The sequence below is a fragment of the Malaclemys terrapin genome, chromosome 7 (genome assembly GCF_027887155.1).
Source record: "Malaclemys terrapin pileata isolate rMalTer1 chromosome 7, rMalTer1.hap1, whole genome shotgun sequence".
NCBI classification, from domain to species: Eukaryota; Metazoa; Chordata; order Testudines; family Emydidae; genus Malaclemys; species Malaclemys terrapin.
The window spans coordinates 52216714-52235763 of NC_071511.1; the positions used below are offsets into that span (position 1 = coordinate 52216714).

Genomic DNA, 19050 nt, shown 5'->3' on the forward strand with positions numbered 1-19050 from the left:
GAGCGTGCAGGCCGGGCTCTCCCTGGTGCCCCAGCTGGGGGTGGGGGAGGCGGGAGCAAAACACCCAAAGCGCCCCAGCCTCCAGAGGGGCACGGGTGGCACAGAGATCCTATGAGGCAGGTCCCCCCGGGTTGCTCCACTCCCCCGTGTTAAGCCCCTCTCCCCGCAGCACTCCCTCGAGTTAATCCACTCCCCCCACAGCTCCCCCACGTTAATTCCCTCCCGAGTCCCCACGCCGCGTTAATCCCCTTCCCCTGCAGCTCCCCCGCGTTAATCCCCTCTCCCGCGTTAAACTCCTCCCCCCCGCAGCTCCCCCGCGTTAATCCCCTCCCCCGCTTTAAACCCCTCCCCCCGCAGCTCCCCCGCATGAATCCCCTCCCCCCCTGGCGTTAAACCTCTCTTCCCTCGGCGGCCGCATTTCCCAACTGCCGTGCCGGGGGCGGGCCCGGGCTCAGAGGCTGCGGGATGCTGCGGACGGGCGGACGGGCTATGTTGCGGGTCGGGCCCCGGGGCCGGGGGCCCGGGGCGGGCGGGCGGCGGCGCTGCTGCAGCTCCGGGCCGGTGAGCGAAGGCGGGGGGACCCCGGCGTCTGAGTGTGATCCCCACAGTCCGGCCTGTGATCTGCGCAGGGACTACCCAGGGCTCCGGTCCCCACTGCCCCGATACCCCTCAACGTCCACCTCCCGACTGCCCTCTCCACGGCCACCAACTTCCGCCCCCCAGATACCCGACACCCCCGACTGCCCACTGCCCCCAATTTCCGCCCTGAACCTCCTCCCACGCTCTCCACTCCCAACTCTTCTGCTCCCGACACCCACCCCCAACTGCTGCCCTGATACTCCTTAACTCCTGCCCCGTGATTCCCAGCCGACACCCCGGAATCCTTCCCCCCCCATCCCAACCCAGACCCCCTGACGCCCCCCGAATGCCCCTCCACCGACCTCTGACTCCCCTCCCGCTGCCCATACCCGACCCCCTGACTGACCCTCCACAGCCCCCAACTCCCCACCGCCCCAGTACTCCCTGACACCTTTCCCCTAATTCCAGCCCCTACTCCCTTCCTCTGATACCAAACACCCCTGAGCTCCCCCTGCTCATCCCTGACCCCCCACGGCCCCCCAAATCCCATCCCTGACCCCCCTACTGCCACCACCCCAATACACAACCTCCCCAACTTCCACCCCCCGGACTGCCCGTGAGCACCTCCTGCAGGCCCCTGACTTTGCACTCCCCCTCCTCCCCCCCGCCCATCTTGGCTTTGGGTTAAAAACAAATTTAATTTGTAGCCTGGGCTGCTGTAGAGAATCCCCCTGCCCCCTCCCCAACCTATCCCCCTACATGCCCCCCTCCTACATGTGCCCCCAAGCAGAGCCGGCTCCAGCTTTTTTGCTGCCCCAGGCAGCAAAAAAAAGCGCCGCTCCCCCCGAACCCCCCCAACCGAGCGCTGCGCCGTGGGAACCCTCCGCCGAGCGCCGCAGCCTGCCCCCCGCCGTGCCGAGCGCTGCCGGACCCCCCCCCCCCAGCGCTGAGCCCCGCGCTACCCCCCGCCGAGCGCCGCCGGAACCACCCCCCCCCCAGAGAGCCGCCCCCCCATGGAGCGCCGCGCGCAGGAGCCCGACCCCCCACCGTGCCGAGCGCCGCCGGACCCCCCCCCAGCACCGAGCCCCCCCCTCCTCCCCCCGCCGGAGCCCGCCCCCCGCCGAGCGCCGCCGGAACCGCCCCCAGAGCGCCGCGCGCCGGAGCGCCCACCCCCGCAGAATGCCGCGCCGCGCTCCCCCCGCTGCCCCTTACCAGGTGCCGCCCCAAGCATGTGCTTGGGTGCCTGGTGCCTGGAGCCGGCCCTGCCCCCAACTGGCCCCCCCTGTGTCCCCCTATTGCTCCACGAGCTTTCGGGACTATGTCCTCTGTGTCCACCACCCATATGTCTCCCGACTGTTCTTTGTACCCCCTGTCCCCCCTGATTGGGGTGCCCCCATACCCCTGAATACCCTGTCCCCTCAGACTACACCTCCCAACAGCTCTCTTTTTGCCCCTTCAGCTGCCCCCTGCACCTCTACCTGTGCCACTGCTGTGGTGGTGCCTGCCTTAGTGTGCAGAGAGTCTGCCCCGGGGATTGGGCTGAGCCTATGCTGATGCCAACTCTGAACCCTAATGATGAATGTGGACTCTCCCTACTGATCTCTCTGCAGGCAGGGTAGGGGTGGGAGACTGGCAAAGAGCAGGAGCCAGAGAGACCTGGCGGAGGGGGGAGAGAAGCGAGAGGCAGGGACAGCAGATACCTCCCCCTCAGTGACCTTGGACATGCCAATTACAGATAATGAAGAGCACGTGCTGGGCAAAGGGCAGGAGCTTCCCTTGATCTGTGCACACACAACCCTGGGCTGTCTGCGTGGGCACCCCGAATTCTCCCCCATCAGTAAATACAGCCCTCTTTATCCCCATCCCTCCCCGGGCAAGGATGCCCCCCTCTCCTCCATCCAGCAGGGAGGCACCATGGTCCCGAGCCTAGGGCTCTGGCTTTGTTTCAGTGGGTTGCGAGAGCCATGTCCATCATGCTCCAGGGAGCTGGCGCAGCTGTAAGGGGAAGTCCAGCCTTGTGCCGAGCGTTGGCAGCTCTTGGCACATGGGGAAGGGGATGCTGCTGCGGCACAGTGCTGCACCAAGGGGCCCCTCAGCTCCCCCTCAAAGCCATCTCTCTTGCTGGGCAACATGGCCCAATCCTGGGGGTCCTGGCGCCCCTACAGTGTGGGAGGCAGCACTACAGGAAGAGGTGGGAGGAGCCAGAAACCTGGTGGCTGAATGTTCCTGTTAGTCCAGATCTCTGGCTCTGGCACTGGGGCAGGTGCCCCTTCTTGAGCTTCTTGGAATAGCCACATGGGCTGAGACCTGCAGCCTGGTTCCGAGCTGGGGCCCTGGCAGCCAGCCCGGGGGCTCCTCTCCCTTCTGGGGCGCCTGGTGGAGCCCCCTCCTATGCCTCAAGATGAGTGTCCAAGCCAACACTGCAGCCTGAGGCCTCAGCCGGCACAGACATACACTGCTAAAACTTCTGGAATGGGAGCCCAGAGTGGGGGGCAGAGTGTCCTCCAGGCCTCCCCCATCTGGAGCAGGTCCGGCGGGGGCGGGGGGGGGGGCTCAAGCCCTCAGAGACTAAAGGGGAAAGCCTGGACTTTCCCCAACAAGTCCGAGGCAGTCTCCCTGGGAGCCTGCATCCCTGGGCCCAAGACATGCCTGGCTCTGGGGTTACTCTGTGGTGCCAGCAGGTGTCCCTGGGTCTGGGGCACAGCCCTGTGCACTGAGGCTGGCATTGGGCAGGGAGGCGTAGCAGGGTGGGTGGGGGGAGAGAGCCTGCAGCCCTGGGCGCACTCCCAGCCTGGGGGCAGCAGAGGGAGACCCTGCAAGTCAGCCCCAGAGCTGCTCAGGGAGGAGCTGCTGCTGCGCAAGTGTGGCTGGGGTACCAGCTGGTCTGAGCCATCCTCTCCCCGTCTGGGCCATAGGGGCGCTGCTGGGGGTCAGCTGCAGGTTCAGCTCTGTCTCACAGAAGGGTGCCCAAGCTCTGATGGCCAGTGCAGCCCTCGGGTGGTAATCTGCCCTGTGACAGGAACATTGCCCTGGGGCAGTGTCCATCGACATTTCCTGGCAGGGAGCCATGCTGTGCCCTGGACACATGGCTCTGTGCCAGGCGCTGAGCCCAGCCCCTCTTGCTGGGGGCGTTCTAGTGCCAGGGCTGGCCTGATACGGCCCTGTCTCGCCCTGCAGGACGGCCTGAAGCAGACGCCCCTCCACGCCTTCCACCGGCAGCAGGGTGGTAAGATGGTGAACTTCGCTGGCTGGAGCATGCCTGTGCAGTACGCGCTGAGCCACCTGGAGTCCCACCTGCACACACGCCAGCACTGCTCCCTCTTTGATGTCTCCCACATGCTGCAGGTAGCATCGTGCACCCCAGCCGCTCCCAGCCAAGGGTCCCCTGTGCTCACAGCCTGGCCACACGCAGGCCAGGAAGCTGTATGCCCCGTTTGCTGCCCACCCGTTCACCTTGTAGCCAAGCCCTAAGACACCCTGAGATGAGGAAACTGAGGCCCAGGCAGGGCCAGCCAGCACTGCCCAGAGTCAGATCCAAGGGGAGTGACTGGAGCTGTGGCCCTCCTGAAACAGGGCAGGGACTCAGCCAGGCTGCACAGTGAGTTAGGGCAGAGCAGAGAATGGAACCCAGGAATCCTAGCTCACTCGCTGCCCCACTTGCTTCGCTTGCTTAAAAGTATCTTAATACACAAGTACCTGACCCTGCCACCAGGGGACAGGGTGGGACTCTCTGCAATGGCGGGTGGGTTGGACTGGTGCAGGGCTCTCTGCAATGGCGGGGGGGCTGGACTGGCGCAGGGCTCTCTGTGACGCTGGAGGATGGGGAGTGGGGGGAGGGCCCGGCGCGGAGCTCTCTGCGATGCGGGGAGGGGCAGGGCTGGGGCTCTCTCTGACGGGGGAGGGCCAGGGCCAGCACTGGGCTCTCTGCGATGCGATTGGGCCGGGAGGTGAACTCTCTGCAATGCGGGGGACTGGGCTGCCGCAGGACTCCCTGCGATGGGGGTGGAGGGGGCTGGGCTGGCGCAGAGCTCTCTGTGATGGGGGCAGGGGGGAAGGGCCAGCGTGCAGCTCTCTGCAATGGGGTGGGGGCACAGGGCTCTCTCTGTGATGGGGGTGGGGAGTCTGGGCTAGCGTGGGGCTCTCTGCGATGGGGGAGGGGGGCAGGGCCAGTGCAGGGCTCTCTGTGATGGGGGTGCAGGGCTGGCATGGGGCTCTCTGCAATGGGGGAGGGGGGCTGAGCCAGCGCGGGGCTCCCTGTGGTGGGGGGCAGGGCTGGCAGGGGGGCTCTCTGCGATGGGCAGCGCAGGGCTCTCTGCTACAGGGGGGGCGGGTAGGGACGGTGGGGGGCTCTCTGCAATGGGGGCTGGGCATGTCTTGATGGCTATGGGGCAGGGCTGGTAAGCTGGTCTCAAGCTGTGCCCATGCTGCAGATGCCTGCAGCTGGCCCATGCCATCTGACGTGGGTCATGGGACTGGCATGAGGGGCTGTTAAATTGCCCTGTAGAAGTTCAGGTTTAGGCTAGAGCCAGGATCTAGGATCCTGTGAGGTGGGAGGGTCCCAGAGCTGAGCTGCAGCTGGAGCCATAACGTCTACACGGCAATGAAACTGCCCTGCAGCCTGAGCCAGCTGCCTGGCCAGCCAGCGGAGACAGACCCTCAGCAATGTCTCTTCCCCAGACCAAGGTGTTTGGCCGGGACCGGGTGAAGTTCATGGAGAGCCTGGTGGTTGGGGACATCGCGGAGCTGAAGCCGGACCAGGTATGTGGGGTGTGTGACGTCCTCCCCCACGCATGGCCAGGAGTCTTTATAGTGCCCTGGAGACAACAGCAGTGGGTCCTAGGGCAGCCTGGGCATGGGCAGAGCCACCACTGGGGGGAGCCCTGGCTCTAGACCCCCTCTGCCCCTGCTCTGTGTGCAGCAGCAGCCTGGCAGCTCCTGCCATGTGCCCGGTGGGGCGCTCAGCTTCCTGACAAGTGGGGGGAGGCGCTCACCTAGGAGCCAGTGTGTCGATCTGGGCCCAGCCAGCCCTGGTGGCTCTGTGACTCCAACACCTTCTGTGTCCCAGGGAGCAAATTGCTTCTCCCCTCTGGGGTAGTGACGCCATGTGGATAGGTCCCAAGTCAAATGGTTCATAACAAGTGCAGAAAATTGCCCCATTCATCACAGGAGATGTGGCCACCTCAGCTGCCCACCCGTCCTGCTCAGGCCACGGGATCAGAGAGTTGGGGGATCCCATAGCACACGTCCACCACAAAATCAACCCCATCCTCGGTTCAGTGAGAGAGAGACCCGGGGCTGGGCTAGAAGGGGCCTGCAGTCAGGAGCGAGGGGCACTGGCAGACGGGGAGATCCCAGTGCTGGGCTCACAGGGGCTGCGGTCAGGAGTGAGGGGCACCGGCAGATAGGGGAGCCCAGGGCTGGGCTTGCAGGGGTCTCTCACTGAAGGGCCATTAGGAGACGCTGCATGGCATGCTGGTGATCCGTGGCCTTGCCTGGAGTTTCTGAGGTGGGGATGGGCAGGTGTGTGCAGGTCTGCTCTGTGGCCTGTGGCTGCCCAGGCTCAGCATGGCCCCGCTTGCAGGGCACCCTGTCTCTCTTCACTAACGAGGAGGGAGGCATCCTCGACGACCTGATCGTGACCAGCACGTCGGAGCAGCACCTCTACGTGGTGTCCAACGCAGGCTGCAGGGAGAAGGACTGGGCCCTGATGCAGGTATATGTGCAGCTGGGCACCCCCTGCCTGGACCCCGCAGTGACCCCGAGAATGGGATCATTGCTGAGCACCTGTTCTCTCCCCGCTATGCTGGTGCTGCCCTGTTGGTGCCCATCCCCATGGGGCTTCAGCACTGGCTACCAGGGGGCTCCCTGAATGGCAGAAGCAGAAGAATCCATCCCCTGTGCAGACTGGAGGCAGGTCCGATGCTGGTCCATGGTCCAGCTGCCGACCTGGCCCTCAGGAGCTGGGCTCTGTCCCTACTCTGCTGGCCCCATTCCCACCTGCGCTTGTCTCCCTTCCAGGGCCGAGCAGAGGATCTGCGGGCTGCAGGTGGCGACGTGCACCTAGAGTTCTCTGAAAACGCGCTGCTAGCTCTGCAAGGTAATGGGCCGCCCACCCCGGGCTGCCAGCACGTCCCTGCATCAGGCCCTGCACTGACAGCCCCTTCCCCATTGGGGTCACCCTGGTTCAGAATTCCTGCCACCCCCCAAACTGATGGTGCTGGCTCTCCTGCCAGGCTGGCCAAGCCAAGGTAGGACTCCCCAAGTGCATGGGAACGGGGCAGGACACCCTATAGAGAGAAGCTGATGGCACACACCCCTCGGCCCTGTTGTGCTCCCCCCAATCCCCCGGTGCAGGGGGCAGTTGGTAAACACAGGCAGCACTGCCCTGGTACTGGGGGTTGCCAGGTGAGGGTCAAGGCCCATCATTCCTGGGCAGAGCTGTCCCAGAGGTGGGGGTGGGTCAGAAATGCTGACTCACTCAATCTCTTGCAGGCTGATGAATCTTGGAACGAAACCTGCCTGATGGGGGTCGGGCAGCCCTGTGGCTCAGTGCATGGCAGCCTGCCAGGCAGGCAGGCCCTGGCAGATTGGCTGTGTGGGGCAGCGTTGAGAGATCAGTGGGGGGCTGGCAGGAAATGCCCCGGGCTCTCTGCTCATTGGCCCATGGTGGGGACTCCATTTGTTCTGAGTCAGACATACTGAAACTTCCCGCCGGCTCCACCCCAGGTCCTTCGTGCGCTGCCAGGGTGGTGTGATGGGTTGGATCACAGAAAATCCCTTAGGAACTGCCAACTGATGAACTGAGACTACTTCTCTAAGTCTGTTTTCCCTGGCAGCTTGGGACTTCAGTGCCCTGCCTGGTTTGAGCCAGACATGCTAGCCAGCTGCAAACCCAGACCCAGGTCTGAACCATGTTCCCTAACTGCTGTAAGCTTAACTGAAAGCAGCTTAAGAAGTGTTCCTGTCTCTAACACTTAGATGCCCAGCTCCCAATGGGGTCCAAACCCCAAATAAATCTGTTTTACCCTGTATAAAGCTTATACAGGATAAACTCATAAATTGTTTGCCCTCTATAACACTGCTAGAGAGATATGCACAGCTGTCCCCCCCCCTTCCCCAGGCATTAATACATATGCTGGGTTAATTAATAAGTAAAAAGTGATTGTATTAAATACAAAATGTAGGATTTAAGTGGTTCTAAGTAATAGCAGACAGAACAAAGTGAATTACCAAGCAAAATAAAATAAAACACTCAAGTTTAAACCTAATACAGTAAGAAGCTGAATATAGATAAAATCTCACCAATAAGGCTCTTTTATAGACTAGCCTCCTTCTAGTCTGGGTCCAGCAATCACTCACACCCCCTGTAGTTACTGTCCCTTGTCCCAGTTTCTTTCAGGTATCCTTTGGGGTGGAGAGGCTATCTCTTGAGCCAGCTGAAGACCAAATGGAAGGGTCTCTCAGAGGTTTAAATAGACTTTCTCTTGTGGGTGGACACACCTCCCTCCCCCACGTAGAATCCAGCAACAAAATGGAGTTTTGGAGTCACATGTCCATGCATGACTGAGTTCCTTACCAGTCAAGCCACAATTTCTGGGAAAGCTCAGCTGTGGATTGGCATCTCCAAGTTCATTGTTGTCTTAAGTGTTTCTTGATTGGGCACTTACTGAGAATAGTCCTTTCTCAGGAAGCTGACCAACTGCTTCACTGAGGCTACTTAAGATTAAACAAGTACAAAGCCAATATTTGTAACTTCGAATACAAAAATGATACATGCATACAAATAGGATTAATAGATTCAGTAGATCATGACCTTTACAGAGATATGTTACAAGGCATATGTAGCATAAAACATATTCCAGTTATGTCATATATACATTCATAAGCATATTCCCATAAAGCATTATGGGGTGCAACATCACAGGTAGGCATCGCCCGCTCCATGCTCCACCTGCCCCTCTCCCCCAGATGCTGAGGCTTTCGCTGAGCTCCTCCCATGCTCTCTGTGCCCAGGTCCATCGGCGGTGCAGGTGCTGCAGACAGGCGTGTCGGACAACCTGGCCAAGCTGCCCTTCATGAGTAGTGCGGTGATGGGCGTGTTTGGGGTGCCAGGCTGTAGGGTGACGCGCTGCGGCTACACCGGAGAGGATGGTGTGGAGGTACCGTGCTGCCGGGCCCGGGTGGGGGAGGGCGGAGGTACCAAAACAGGAGCAGCCCTGGTGGGGCAGGGAGGGGGCGATGTGTCTCGTGGGTGGCACAGTGCTGGCTCAGGCACTGCCTGGTGGGATGCGGGAAGCTGGAACTTACCATGCCTACCATTGCTTGGCTCAGATCTCGGTGCCCATGGGGCGCGCGGTGGAGCTGGTGGAGCTGCTACTCAGGGACCCACAAGTGCAGTTGGCAGGGCTGGCGGCCAGGGACAGCTTGCGCCTGGAGGCGGGGCTCTGTCTCTATGGCAACGACATTGATGAGACGACCACGCCTGTGGAGGCGGCTCTGGTGTGGACACTGGGTAGGAAGGGGCAAGGAGCAGGACTGGCATGGTGGGGCCTGGGCACCTTAGCAACAGCAGTGAGGAGCACTGCGCACACACCTTGGAGGGGTGGGTGAGCCTGGCATGGGGACTGGAGGCTGGTACAGGGGTGCCAGCTGCCTTGGGGAATGGAGACATGGGGACAGTGAGAGCCCTTGTGGCTGGGGGGGATGGGTTGTGGGGCACTTGGTGTGTGGGGGGCTTGGCTGGGCCCCCAGAGTGCCGGGGCATGGGGGGTTGGCCAGGCACCCTGAGGGCCGGGGGTGGAGGTGGGACAGGGTTTGGAGCGCTGGTGGTGTGGGGGAGGGGTGCCCCACCCCCTAACTTGCCCTGTCTTGCTGCCTGCAGGGAAGCGGCGCCGGCTGGCTATGGATTTCCCCGGTGCCCCAGTCATTGTGCCCCAGATCAAAGGGAAGGTTAAGCGCAAGCGCGTGGGGCTGATTTCCACAGGCCCCCCCATCCGGCCACACATGCCCATCCTGAGCCCAGAGGGCAGGCCCATCGGTAGGTGGGGCGGGCAGGAGCGTGGCGCTTGGGGGGGTGCTTGGGCTTGGCTAGCCCTTCATTAGCCCACTTGCACTGGCCTCCCTTCCCCTCACTGTGCCACAGCCCAGGGGGCAGGACCCTGACCCTGACCCTGGCATGCTTGGCGTGGCCATATCCCTGTGTGACAGGCTCCGACCTGCAAAGCTCAAAGCTGGGCCCCACGTCAAGGAGAATGTAACAGCTGCATGTGTGGGGTCTGTCCAGCTGGGCCCCAGCAGTGGTGGGAGGCTGGCACATGTGCCCACACTAACCCACCACTTGTGCTTGCTGTGCCCAGGCAAAGTGACCAGTGGCTGCCCCTCTCCCTGCCTGAAGAAGAATGTGGCCATGGGCTATGTGGAGGGCGAGCAGAGCCGGGTGGGCACGGTGGTGGCAGTGGAGGTGCGGAAGAAGAGCTGCCCTGCCCTGGTCACCAGGATGCCCTTTGTGCCCACCCGCTACCACATGCTCAAGTGAGATGTGGCTGGCAGCCACGCCTCCCACCCACCCCAATCAATCAGCATGTGCCTCTCTTCACCACATGAGAATCCATGTCCCCAATCAGAACTCCCCACAGGACACGGGTGGCCCCACAGTGCCACCCGTTCAAGCAAGCCTGGGCCCCACCGGGGCCAAAGAGCCAACGTCCAGCCAAGTGCTGCACAGCCAATGCCAAGGGCCTGTGCCAAGTGCCTTCCAGCCCCATCTGAGGCCGATGCCAAACCAGGCCAGTCTGTTGGTTTTCTTGGGGGGGTGGGCAGCCTCTGAGTGTGCCCTCAGTGTCCAGACATGCTCTGGCCTTGCTGTATGTATACCACATGCTGCCAGTCAATGGGCTGGCAAGGTGAGAGTCCCTCTGCTGCCCTAGCCCGTCTGGGCATTCCCCCCATTTCTGTAATTGGGCTGTGATTGTCCATTAAAGACCCCCCTGACTCCACTCCTGCTCTGCCGCTCGTCTTTACCCATGCTAGGCTGGGGCTGTGCAGTGCCCAGAGGGCACGGCCTGGAGAGCAGTCTCCAGCTGCCACCGCTCATGCCTGGCTTCTGAGTATTCTGGGTCCCCCACTGGCCTGAAGCCCATAACCCCCAGTGGAACCTACCAGTGGCAGAGCTGGGGAGAACAGCTCAGGCTGGGCAGCCCAGCTCAGCCCACTGGAGACTTAGCCCTTGCACTGGGGTGGCACAGCACACTGCCCCCCCCCCCCCATGAGAAAGGGGGAGAGAGATTTGGGCACACTGGGGCTGTGGGTGAACCAGGGTGCCTAGGGCCAGTCCTGTGCCAGCAGGGCCCAGCCACAGGCCTGTTCAAAAACAGCTGTGGGGGCATGCCCCTCCCCCCAGGCCCTCTCCCCCCAGCATGGCAGGGCATGCATCTGTGTGGGGGGAGGGATAGTTCAGTGGGTTGAGCAGTGGCCTGCTAAACCCAGGGTTTAGGGATCTGGGGGAAAAAAAAAAAATCTGTCTGGGGATTGGTCTTGCTTTGAGAAGAGGGTTGGACTAGATGACCTCCTGAGGTCCCTTCCAACCCTGATATTCTATGATTCTATGCTGCGTGCTCCTGCCCTTGCCCCCATCCCTGCCTGGAAGAGGGTAAGTAGTTCAAGGCAGCTGCTCCAAGTGTCTGAAGAGCAACAGCATCCACCAGCTAGGACAGCATCTCCCTGAGGAGCAGGGGTCCCCTCCTCCAGGGACAGGGTCAGAGACAGCCAGAATGAATGCAGTCCCCCCCAGTAATTGAACAGCAGCATAGTCACAGCAGAGGGATTTAATCCAGCCAGCAGGTCACAGGAGCCTTCAGCCAGGGTCTGGCAGAGTGCAGAAGGACAGTAGGTGGCCCTGGGGCTAAAGGCCTGGGATACAGGTAACGGGCTCCAAGCCCAGTTGTGCCACCATGTGCCTGCCAGGCCATTAGCCAGGTGCTGCCTCTGAGCCCTGCCCCTTCCTGGGCTTGGAGATACCCTCGCTCACTGCAGGTGGGGCTGGAAGTACCTGGGTCCAGCTATTCCTACTGCCCTGAGGGGCACCCTGGCCCCTAGGCTGGGTTTGCCATGGGCATGCTGTTCCTGCTCTGATCCCAAGGGCTGGCACCTTGGCAGAGGGCACTGGCCTAGGAAGGCCTCACCTGGACCAGGCAGATGGCACATGGGGTGCTGTGTGGAAGCTGGCAGCATTACTGCCCAGGTGCCAGTGGGCTATCACTCCAACACTGCTATGAGACACAGCGCAGGGCAAGAGCAGCCAGGTGGTGCCCCAAGGCCCCCCACACCACCAAACCCCAGGTGTGGGGGGCAGCTCAGCTCTCTGCTCCCACACTGTGTAACCAGTGGGACAGCGCTGCCATCCTGCCCTGCATCTCCCCTGTGCCCAGGAGCAGAATCCTGCCCCTCTGAGGAGCAGCTGCAGTTGCCTCAGGAGCCAGGGTCACAGGGAGCACAGGAGTTCTAGCAGCAGGGAGTAGGACCTCCCACCTTGCCCGCTGGGGCAGAAAGTGGTACAAGTGCATGAGTCTCAGTCCCTGGGGGCAGAGAGGGGGCTTGGCAGCAGGGAAGGGAGGTGTTCAGGCAATTTTCCCTGGAAGGGGCTGGGGGACAGGAAGGCTTTTGGCTCATCGGGGTGGGGGCAGCAGTGGACAAGAGTTGGGGGGAGGGGCTCAGAGCAGGGCTCAGGGGCATGTGCTCAGGGAGGATTTAAGCTGGGCACAAGGACTACTGAGGCACAGACTACACACCACCCCCCATGTACACCTGTGGCCACTGCAGGGGCCTGTTTTGTCTGGGGCAGGCAGGGGGAAGGGCTGATGTGCTTGGGGCAGTGCAGATGCCCCCAGAAGTGACTGCAGGGGTGAGATAGGAGCTTGCCCTGCCTGAGCGGCTGTGCAGAGGCCAGCTGGGATGGGCACAGGCCAGCTGGCTGTACAGCTCCCTGCTGGCCAGGGGCTAGCCCACAGGTGACATGGCTGCGGTCTCCAACGCAGCGAAAGTGCAAAGCCAGTTTCTTTGGCTGGCAGCGCTGGGGCCCATGGGTGGAGCTGTCCCAGGTATACCCCTGCCCACCGGCGTATCCGTCCACGCCTCACTCTCGGTGCGTCTTCACAGCCTCATTGCTTGAGCTGTCCCTAAAGGAGGGTGAGAAGAGAGCAGGCGCCATAGGCAGAGCTTTGGGGCGAACCTCAGACACCTGAGGCTTGGCTCCTGCAGCTCAGAGGCCTAGAGCAGTGGGCAGCCCGGGGTCAGAGTGGTAAAGGATGGGTGGAGTCCTCTGGCAGGCACCACACATGCACACAGATCCTGTGGGGATGGACACTACCAGTGGGCACGCCAACCCACACACCCCGCTGCAGTTGCCTGGGCACGAGAGCCACCACTGGGGTGACCCCCACCCAGGACAGGCGTGGCAGGGCTCCCCCTGCTAACAGGGAAGGAGATGCCAGGGCTGGGCTTCTGCCCGTCTCAGAGCCCTGCATTCTGGCAGTGAACAGGCCAGGACCAGCTGTTTCTGAGGCCTGGGGCTGCACTTGGAGAAGGAGCCTTATGAACTGGTGAGGTGGGGAAGGCCAGAGTCCAGGCCTGTGAGCCCCCTGCTGAGTGGCGCAAGACTGAACAGCGGGAAGCACTCACCACGTGGGGAAATATGAGGCACCAGCGGGGGTTCCTCCGTTCTGGCCGCCTCTGCCTGGAAACAAGGCAAAGGAGCAGTCAGGGTGGGGCCAGGCAGGGCTCATAGCTGGGGGCAGGCAACAGGCACCTTGCTGAGGGATACTTGGGAGATGCCTAGCAGTAGCTCCACATGCCACAGCCAGGCCAGCACCTGATTCCCCCCCATCGATACCAGGGAGCTGCTGGGGACAAGCCAGCCCCTTCCATGCTGCCTGGGGGAGGACCTCTGCCTGGGCAATGGCGCAGTGCTCCTGGATTCTCCTCTGGGCGGGGTGGGGGCCCACAAGCAGCCAGGGACGTGCAGGGGTGTGTGCCCTAGTCCTCGCTGCCCCCTTCCAGCCTGTAGGTGAGACAGCGTGAAGAAGAGCACCATGCCCTGCCCCTGGTGGACTCACCCACTCCCCAGGGTCACTCAGCCCCATGTGCACCAGGGCTAGGCGCACAGAGACATGGGCGCAGCATCCCCTGTCCAGATTCCACAAGGAATGGCTCTGAAGCCTGGCACTATGGGACGAACCTGTGCACAACAGGCCATTGGGAGAGGGTGGGAAGCCAATCTGAACAGGCTAGCTGCCCAGACAAGCCCAAGAGAGCCTGAGCGCTACTCCCCCACAGTGTTATAATTCGTCCACGGTCTGTCTCCCCACCCCACGGCCAGGCCCAGCAGCAACCCCTGCGCTATGCCTTACATAGCTCGGAGCCCCAGTTCTCCCTGACAGCTGGAGCCAGGCCCACTCAGTCTGTGGGGCAGGCAGCTGCTAGGGCAGGGCCTGGCACAAGGTGCCTAGGCTGCTCTGCCCAGGTATGCTTCTAGGATCTGGATGCCAGGGACAGGGCTGGCTCCAACCCCAGACCCCCAAAGTACTTGGGACTGCCCAGGTCAGGCAAGATCGCCACAGGCACGGTACTTTGGGCAACGGTCCATCCTCCAGGGCTCCCCATTCAGAGCTGGCCCCTCACTGGGGGGCCAGGAACCAGAAACCAGGGGCCACTCTGGGGGCCGGGTCACACCACATTCCCCATACAATAGCCCAGTCAGTACCTGAGCGTCAGCCCTGCCCGGGGCAGGAGGTTCAGTTCGGTCGGTACTTGGCCAGCAACCCAGCCCAGCGGGGGATTCAGTTCGGGTCAGCACCGGGACGGCAGTCTGGCCCAGGGCTGGGGGGGTCGGTACCTGGTCGGCGGCCCAGCCCGGGGGTCCGATTCGGAACCAGGGCAGCAGCAGAGCTCAACCCAGGGATTTCGGGTCGGTACCTGTCTGGCAGCCCAGCCCAAGTGTTCGGTTTGACCCGACCAGGGGGGTTGATTCAGCCCGGTTTGCTCGGTACCTGGGCGGCAGCACAACACAGCACATTCCGGGGCGGGTTCAGTTCATCCCGGGAAATGGGGCCCGTACCTGGGCAGCAGTACAGCCAGGCCCGCAGGGTGGGGGACTCGGGCCCGGCCCGGGGGCTCCGTTCGTCCCGGTCGGTACCTGGGCGGCAGCACAGCCCAGCCCGGGGGGTTCGGTTTGGCCCGTACCTGGACGGCAGCAGAGGCGGCTGACGCGACCTCCGTGGAGCCGCCAGGCTAGGTGGATGCCCAGCAAGCTGAGGCCCAGCCAGAGCAGCAGCAGCTGGAAGAGCGCGGCCCGCAGGTCCTGAGCCGCCCAGTCGGCCGCGAACTCCTGCCCCAGCCAGGCCAGGCCCCGCAGCGCCCGGCCCGGCGCCTCCCAGCCCAGCCACGGTGCCGCCATCGCCCTGCGCAGGCGCCAATAGAGCACTGCACTGCCTCCCCTCCTCTCTGGAATGGGAGCACCCCGTGAACCTGCCCCGAGACAGTGAGCGGAGCCGCCGCAGCCCAGCCCCTCCTCCCACAGCCCACCCCCACTGGCCCCGCCCCTTCCCTCACAGCCCGCGTTTCCCCCCCCGCACCTGTTCCGCCCCTCCGCTGATAACCTGGCCCCCACCTGCAGTGGCCTTGCACCTCCTCCCACACTGACCCCCCGGACCTCCCCGCTCGGCCCCGCAACTGGTCCCACTCCTCCTCCCACAACTCGCCCGCCCCTGCACTGGCCCGGCCCCGCCCCTCCCCGCTCAGCACCAGATATCACAGCGGGGGAGGGACAGTGGGAGCTGCATGATGCCAGGTGGTCCCCTTTGCCAGGATACAGTCCATAGGTGCCATTGCTGCGGGTTACCAGACTTCCCCTTCAGCTGTACGCAGCCCCTAGCGCACTGCGCTAGGCCCTGGGCTGGGCACTCGGACAGGGTGGGAGGGGATGTGTCTTTGCTGAGGAGGAAGTCCTGGCTGTGTCTAGACCATGCCCTCCCTACACACTCCAGCGTTCCTGCTGCTCCTGCACCAGTTCGTGCCCTGGCGGCGCTCTGGCAGAGCTCCGGTATCCCCGCTGTCCGCGTACCTCCCTGCCCCCAAGCGGAGCTCTGGTGACGGTGACCCCACTGCCCGTGGCTCAGGCGTGTCTGTGCCTTTAAGAGGCTGAGCCGGGAGGTAGCTGTTCCTCGACTTGCCGTTTCCTGCTATCCTCCTTGAGCTTCTTCTCAGGCGCTTGTGTGGGCATCGGTTGGCTGGGTAAGTGCTGACCCCGCGCCTAGCTGGGCCAGGCAGGTTCGCCAGCCTCCCCCTTTGGGCATGAATCCCAGCAGCCGTGTTATCCCCACCTCTGGGCTGGTTCTGGGCAGGGAGCGGTGTCCGGTGGCTGGAGCAGAGGGCTGGGAGGCAGGTTCTGTCCCGGGCCCTAGAGGGGCTGAGCGTGGCCTGGTTGTGCGGGGCCTTGCTTACCCTCTGCCCATGGGGATAAGACCCAGGCACGGGGCAGGGATGTTTCTGCCCCCATATGCGTGGGCTCCTGGCGCCTGCCCCCTCCTCCTACTGGCATCACTTTGCAAAGCCCCTGCCCTGGTATCCCCAGGACCTTGCTGCTGTGCTGTGCTCTGGCTAGCTTTGTGCCCTGCAGGCCCCCATAATGTGATATGCAGTGGGGTGTGTGGCAGACCCCTGCCCATGCCGGGCGGGTGTCTAGAGGAGTCCCCTTCCTGCTGCATGGTGCCCAGCCCCACCTGACCCAGCAGGTGTGCTGTGCCTGGGCAGCGGGGTACCAGCCAGTCTGAGGGAGGCTACTGACTGCTCCAGTGGCCTTCATGCCAGCAGCTTCTTGTGCCATGTGCCCAACTTCTGCTAGGGTGGGTTGGTCTTTGCTGCCCCAGGACAGGGCAGCGCTGTGCCCATAGCTCCATCAGGCTGCAGTGAGGTGCTGGGATGAGGGTGCTGCCAAGCTAGCCTTGGGGGCTAGGAAGGGATTGGCCCCAGCTCCCTTCCCTCAGCCACAGTCTTTGCTCCCATCTGTCCCTGTGTGGCAGGCGGGCTTCCTGCAATGCATGGGGCGTGGCACGGGGACCGTCTGAGGCTGCTGCCCCAGGATTGGGGAGCTCATGGAATGCAGCCAACTTCCAACCATTGGCAGCAGCTCCCTTCCCCCTCCCCCTCCCATTGCTGGCCTTTCACTTTCACTTTCCTGACAGTCACAGGGCTGGGTCTGCTGGGGCGGGGCTGAGCTAGGGTGCCAGGATAGCACTGCCTTTCCCTCCTAATGGCCAAGCCCCTAGCTGCGTTAAACCTTACGGAGCCAGGCCTCTGCCGGGAGATGCTGGAGATGGGGTTGGAGCCCCTGAGCCTGCCAACCTGTGGCAGGGAGCATCCACCACCTCATGGGGTGCATTCCAGCATCCTGAGCGCCCGCTGCCCCTAGTGCTGCCCTGGTACAGCCAATGGGCTGGCCCTTTCTGGGTGACATCTGTGATGCCCCTTGGGTGCTCTGCACCATGGCTCTAGCCCAGCTTGGGTGCCAGCCACCTGCCAGGCCCTGACAATCTCCCCCATCCCTCCGGACAGGCTCTGCTGCCCACAGCCGTGTGTTAGCTGCCAGCTCTGGGACCCAGAGAGAGGAGCTGCCCACCCACAGCTGGGGGCTGGGCTGGAGCTGGACAGCTCTAGGGGGCCCAGGGCAGCCTGGCTGGCTGCGTGGAGCATCCTGCTGCCCTTTGCAGCCAGGAATGGAGCTGATGTGGAGCCACTAGCCCCAGTGGAGGATCAGGAGCAGGGCCCAGGAGTCCTGGCTTCCAGACTAGTTCTTTTCTCATGCAGGGCTGGGCACAGCCGCACCCACCTCACCCACATCTGCACTGGGCAGAAGCAGCATGAGGCGCTCCGAGAGCCTGGGCGAGATCGACGAGGGCCTGTACTCGCGGCAGCTGTGAGTGCTGGGCCTGGAGATCAGGGGGCACCTGGGGTCAGCCAAGGAGCATGCCAGGTGCAGTGTCCCAGTGTGGGTATGATGGGGCGGGGCTAGTGCGACAGGGCCGTGGTGGGAGAGGGGCCAGGGGCACTGGTGTGGCGGGGACATGTTGGAGTAGGGGCTGTGCCAGCTGTATGTTCTCTCCCCCACACGCCCACTGTGCTTGTCCCATAGCTACGTGCTGGGTCATGAAGCCATGCGGAGGCTGGCAAAAACTGCTGTGCTGGTGTCGGGGATGAAGGGCCTGGGTGTGGAGATTGCCAAGAACATCATCCTGGCTGGGGTGAAATCAATCACTGTGCACGACCCGGGCAATGTCCAATGGAGTGACCTCTCCTCGCAGGTACCTGAGGTGGGGGGGCAGGGCTTGGGGTCCCTCCTCTCTGGGGGCATGTACCTCCCAGCCTTGACTGGTCTGTGTTCATCCTGCGTTCTGGGGCTGGGATGCCACCAGGGCCCAAGCACGCCCATCTACTTGCCTGGTGCCAACCTGTCAGCAGCAGCTGCCACTCAGGAACTGCTCTGGTGGAGACCAAGGCACTGAGAGGGACTCCACTTCTGACGAGAATTGCACCACAACTAGCGACAGGCGTTTCTCCACAGTAGCCCTGTCCTGCCTCTGCAATTGGCGGCAGTGATTACAGGAGTGCTCAGTGACAGCCTCACCTGCTGACTCCCTGCAGCTGTCCCCCCCCCCCCCCCCCCCCCCCCCCCAAACCCGACAGAAGCCGCATTAAGCCTGAGTGCTTCCAAGTCCAATCCCGTCCCCAGCGCCTGGCTCTCCCAAGTACAGGGGAACGCCAAGAAGATCCAGCCCTGCACAGATGTGGGGCCACAGTTTGACCCCATCCCCCCCTGGCCCTGCACTGCCAGCCCGCTTTGACCTGGCCACGGACTGGGGTGGGGCAGGCCCAAAGAAGGGGATTTTTAACAACCCATGTGATTATTACTCTCTCTCCTAGCCGGGGTGGGCACAGGCTGGCTCAGCCCCAGCCCTCGGGCATTGTTCAGTTTAATCTCCTGACCAGGTTCAAGCGCTTAGTTTGGGGATCCTCACCCCAGCCAGGCTGGGTTTTCCCTTCAGTCCCTGTTGGGGCTCTCGGCCATAGCACTCAGGGTCAGTTTCTGTCTGGGAATTTCTCTGGCTTTTCAAACAGCCTGGGCTGGGGTAGGGCTGGCGCTGTGCAAAGGGGAGATCTGGATGTGGGGAGCCCTCTCCCTAAATCCCCTGGTCTCTTCTTTGTAAGGGCTCCCCCTGCACCAGCCCCGCTCTCCAGAGTGCTTGCTGAGGGTGTGGGGAGCCAAGGCTGCAGTGCCATGGGCAGCCTGTGCAGCCCTGATGCTCAAGGCCAGCTGCTAATGTCCCCCGAAGCAATGGGTGGTGCCCAGGTGAGCACTGCGACTGGGGAGGCGCGAGGGGGCTGTGTGCCACGTGACCAAAGCTCAGCCTATCGGTAAGGAGG

At 62.9% G+C, this 19050-nt stretch overlaps 3 protein-coding genes across 8 annotated transcripts in view; 2 read left to right on the forward strand and 1 right to left on the reverse strand.

The window, feature by feature from the left end:
• Positions 1-400: 400 nt before the first annotated feature.
• On the forward strand, positions 401-10574 carry AMT (aminomethyltransferase). Of its 2 annotated transcripts, none has more exons than XM_054036187.1 (9): positions 401-561; positions 3757-3924; positions 5257-5337; positions 6161-6292; positions 6598-6676; positions 8548-8738; positions 8911-9091; positions 9461-9616; positions 9936-10574. In XM_054036187.1, exons 1-9 carry the CDS (start codon positions 466-468, stop codon positions 10112-10114), a joined length of 1263 nt encoding a protein of 420 aa, XP_053892162.1. In that variant the 5' UTR covers positions 401-465; the 3' UTR covers positions 10115-10574. The 2 variants fall into 2 exon arrangements, with proteins under 2 accessions (XP_053892162.1, XP_053892163.1); XM_054036188.1 differs by having other exon boundaries at positions 402-561; positions 8593-8738.
• An 813-nt stretch (positions 10575-11387) lies between these two features.
• TCTA (T cell leukemia translocation altered) lies at positions 11388-15122 on the reverse strand. Of its 2 annotated transcripts, none has more exons than XM_054036189.1 (3): positions 14815-15122; positions 13255-13309; positions 11388-12752 (listed from the first exon to the last, which is right to left on the reverse strand). In XM_054036189.1, exons 1-3 carry the CDS (start codon positions 15026-15028, stop codon positions 12710-12712), a joined length of 312 nt encoding a protein of 103 aa, XP_053892164.1. In that variant the 5' UTR covers positions 15029-15122; the 3' UTR covers positions 11388-12709. The 2 variants fall into 2 exon arrangements, with proteins under 2 accessions (XP_053892164.1, XP_053892165.1); XM_054036190.1 differs by having other exon boundaries at positions 14690-15122.
• A 231-nt stretch (positions 15123-15353) lies between these two features.
• The window catches only part of UBA7 (ubiquitin like modifier activating enzyme 7), a 68579-nt gene continuing 64882 nt past the window's right edge, over positions 15354-19050 (forward strand). For 3 of the 4 annotated variants that reach the window (XM_054035411.1, XM_054035412.1, XM_054035413.1), the window contains exons 1-3: positions 15354-15864; positions 17437-17545; positions 17762-17930. In XM_054035411.1, the coding sequence (XP_053891386.1) occupies positions 17490-17545; positions 17762-17930 (225 nt within the window). In that variant the 5' untranslated portion in view covers positions 15354-15864; positions 17437-17489. Of the gene's footprint in view, positions 15865-17436; positions 17603-17761; positions 17931-19050 lie in introns of those variants that run through there. The other variant, XM_054035414.1, reaches the window with a different exon arrangement.

Coding starts and splice junctions, on each gene's coding strand:
- AMT (XM_054036187.1), top strand. CDS start 466: ATGCTGCGGACGGGCGGACGGGCTATGTTGCGGGTCGGGCCCCGGGGC. Junction 562..3,756: donor GCTGCTGCAGCTCCGGGCCG/GTGAGCGAAGGC, acceptor CTCGCCCTGCAG/GACGGCCTGAAGCAGACGCC. Junction 8,739..8,910: donor CCGGAGAGGATGGTGTGGAG/GTACCGTGCTGC, acceptor TGCTTGGCTCAG/ATCTCGGTGCCCATGGGGCG.
- TCTA (XM_054036190.1), bottom strand. CDS start 15,028: ATGGCGGCACCGTGGCTGGGCTGGGAGGCGCCGGGCCGGGCGCTGCGG. Junction 13,310..14,689: donor CTGGCTGTACTGCTGCCCAG/GTACGGGCCCCA, acceptor CCTTGTTTCCAG/GCAGAGGCGGCCAGAACGGA. Junction 12,753..13,254: donor GCCTCATATTTCCCCACGTG/GTGAGTGCTTCC, acceptor ACCCTCCTTTAG/GGACAGCTCAAGCAATGAGG.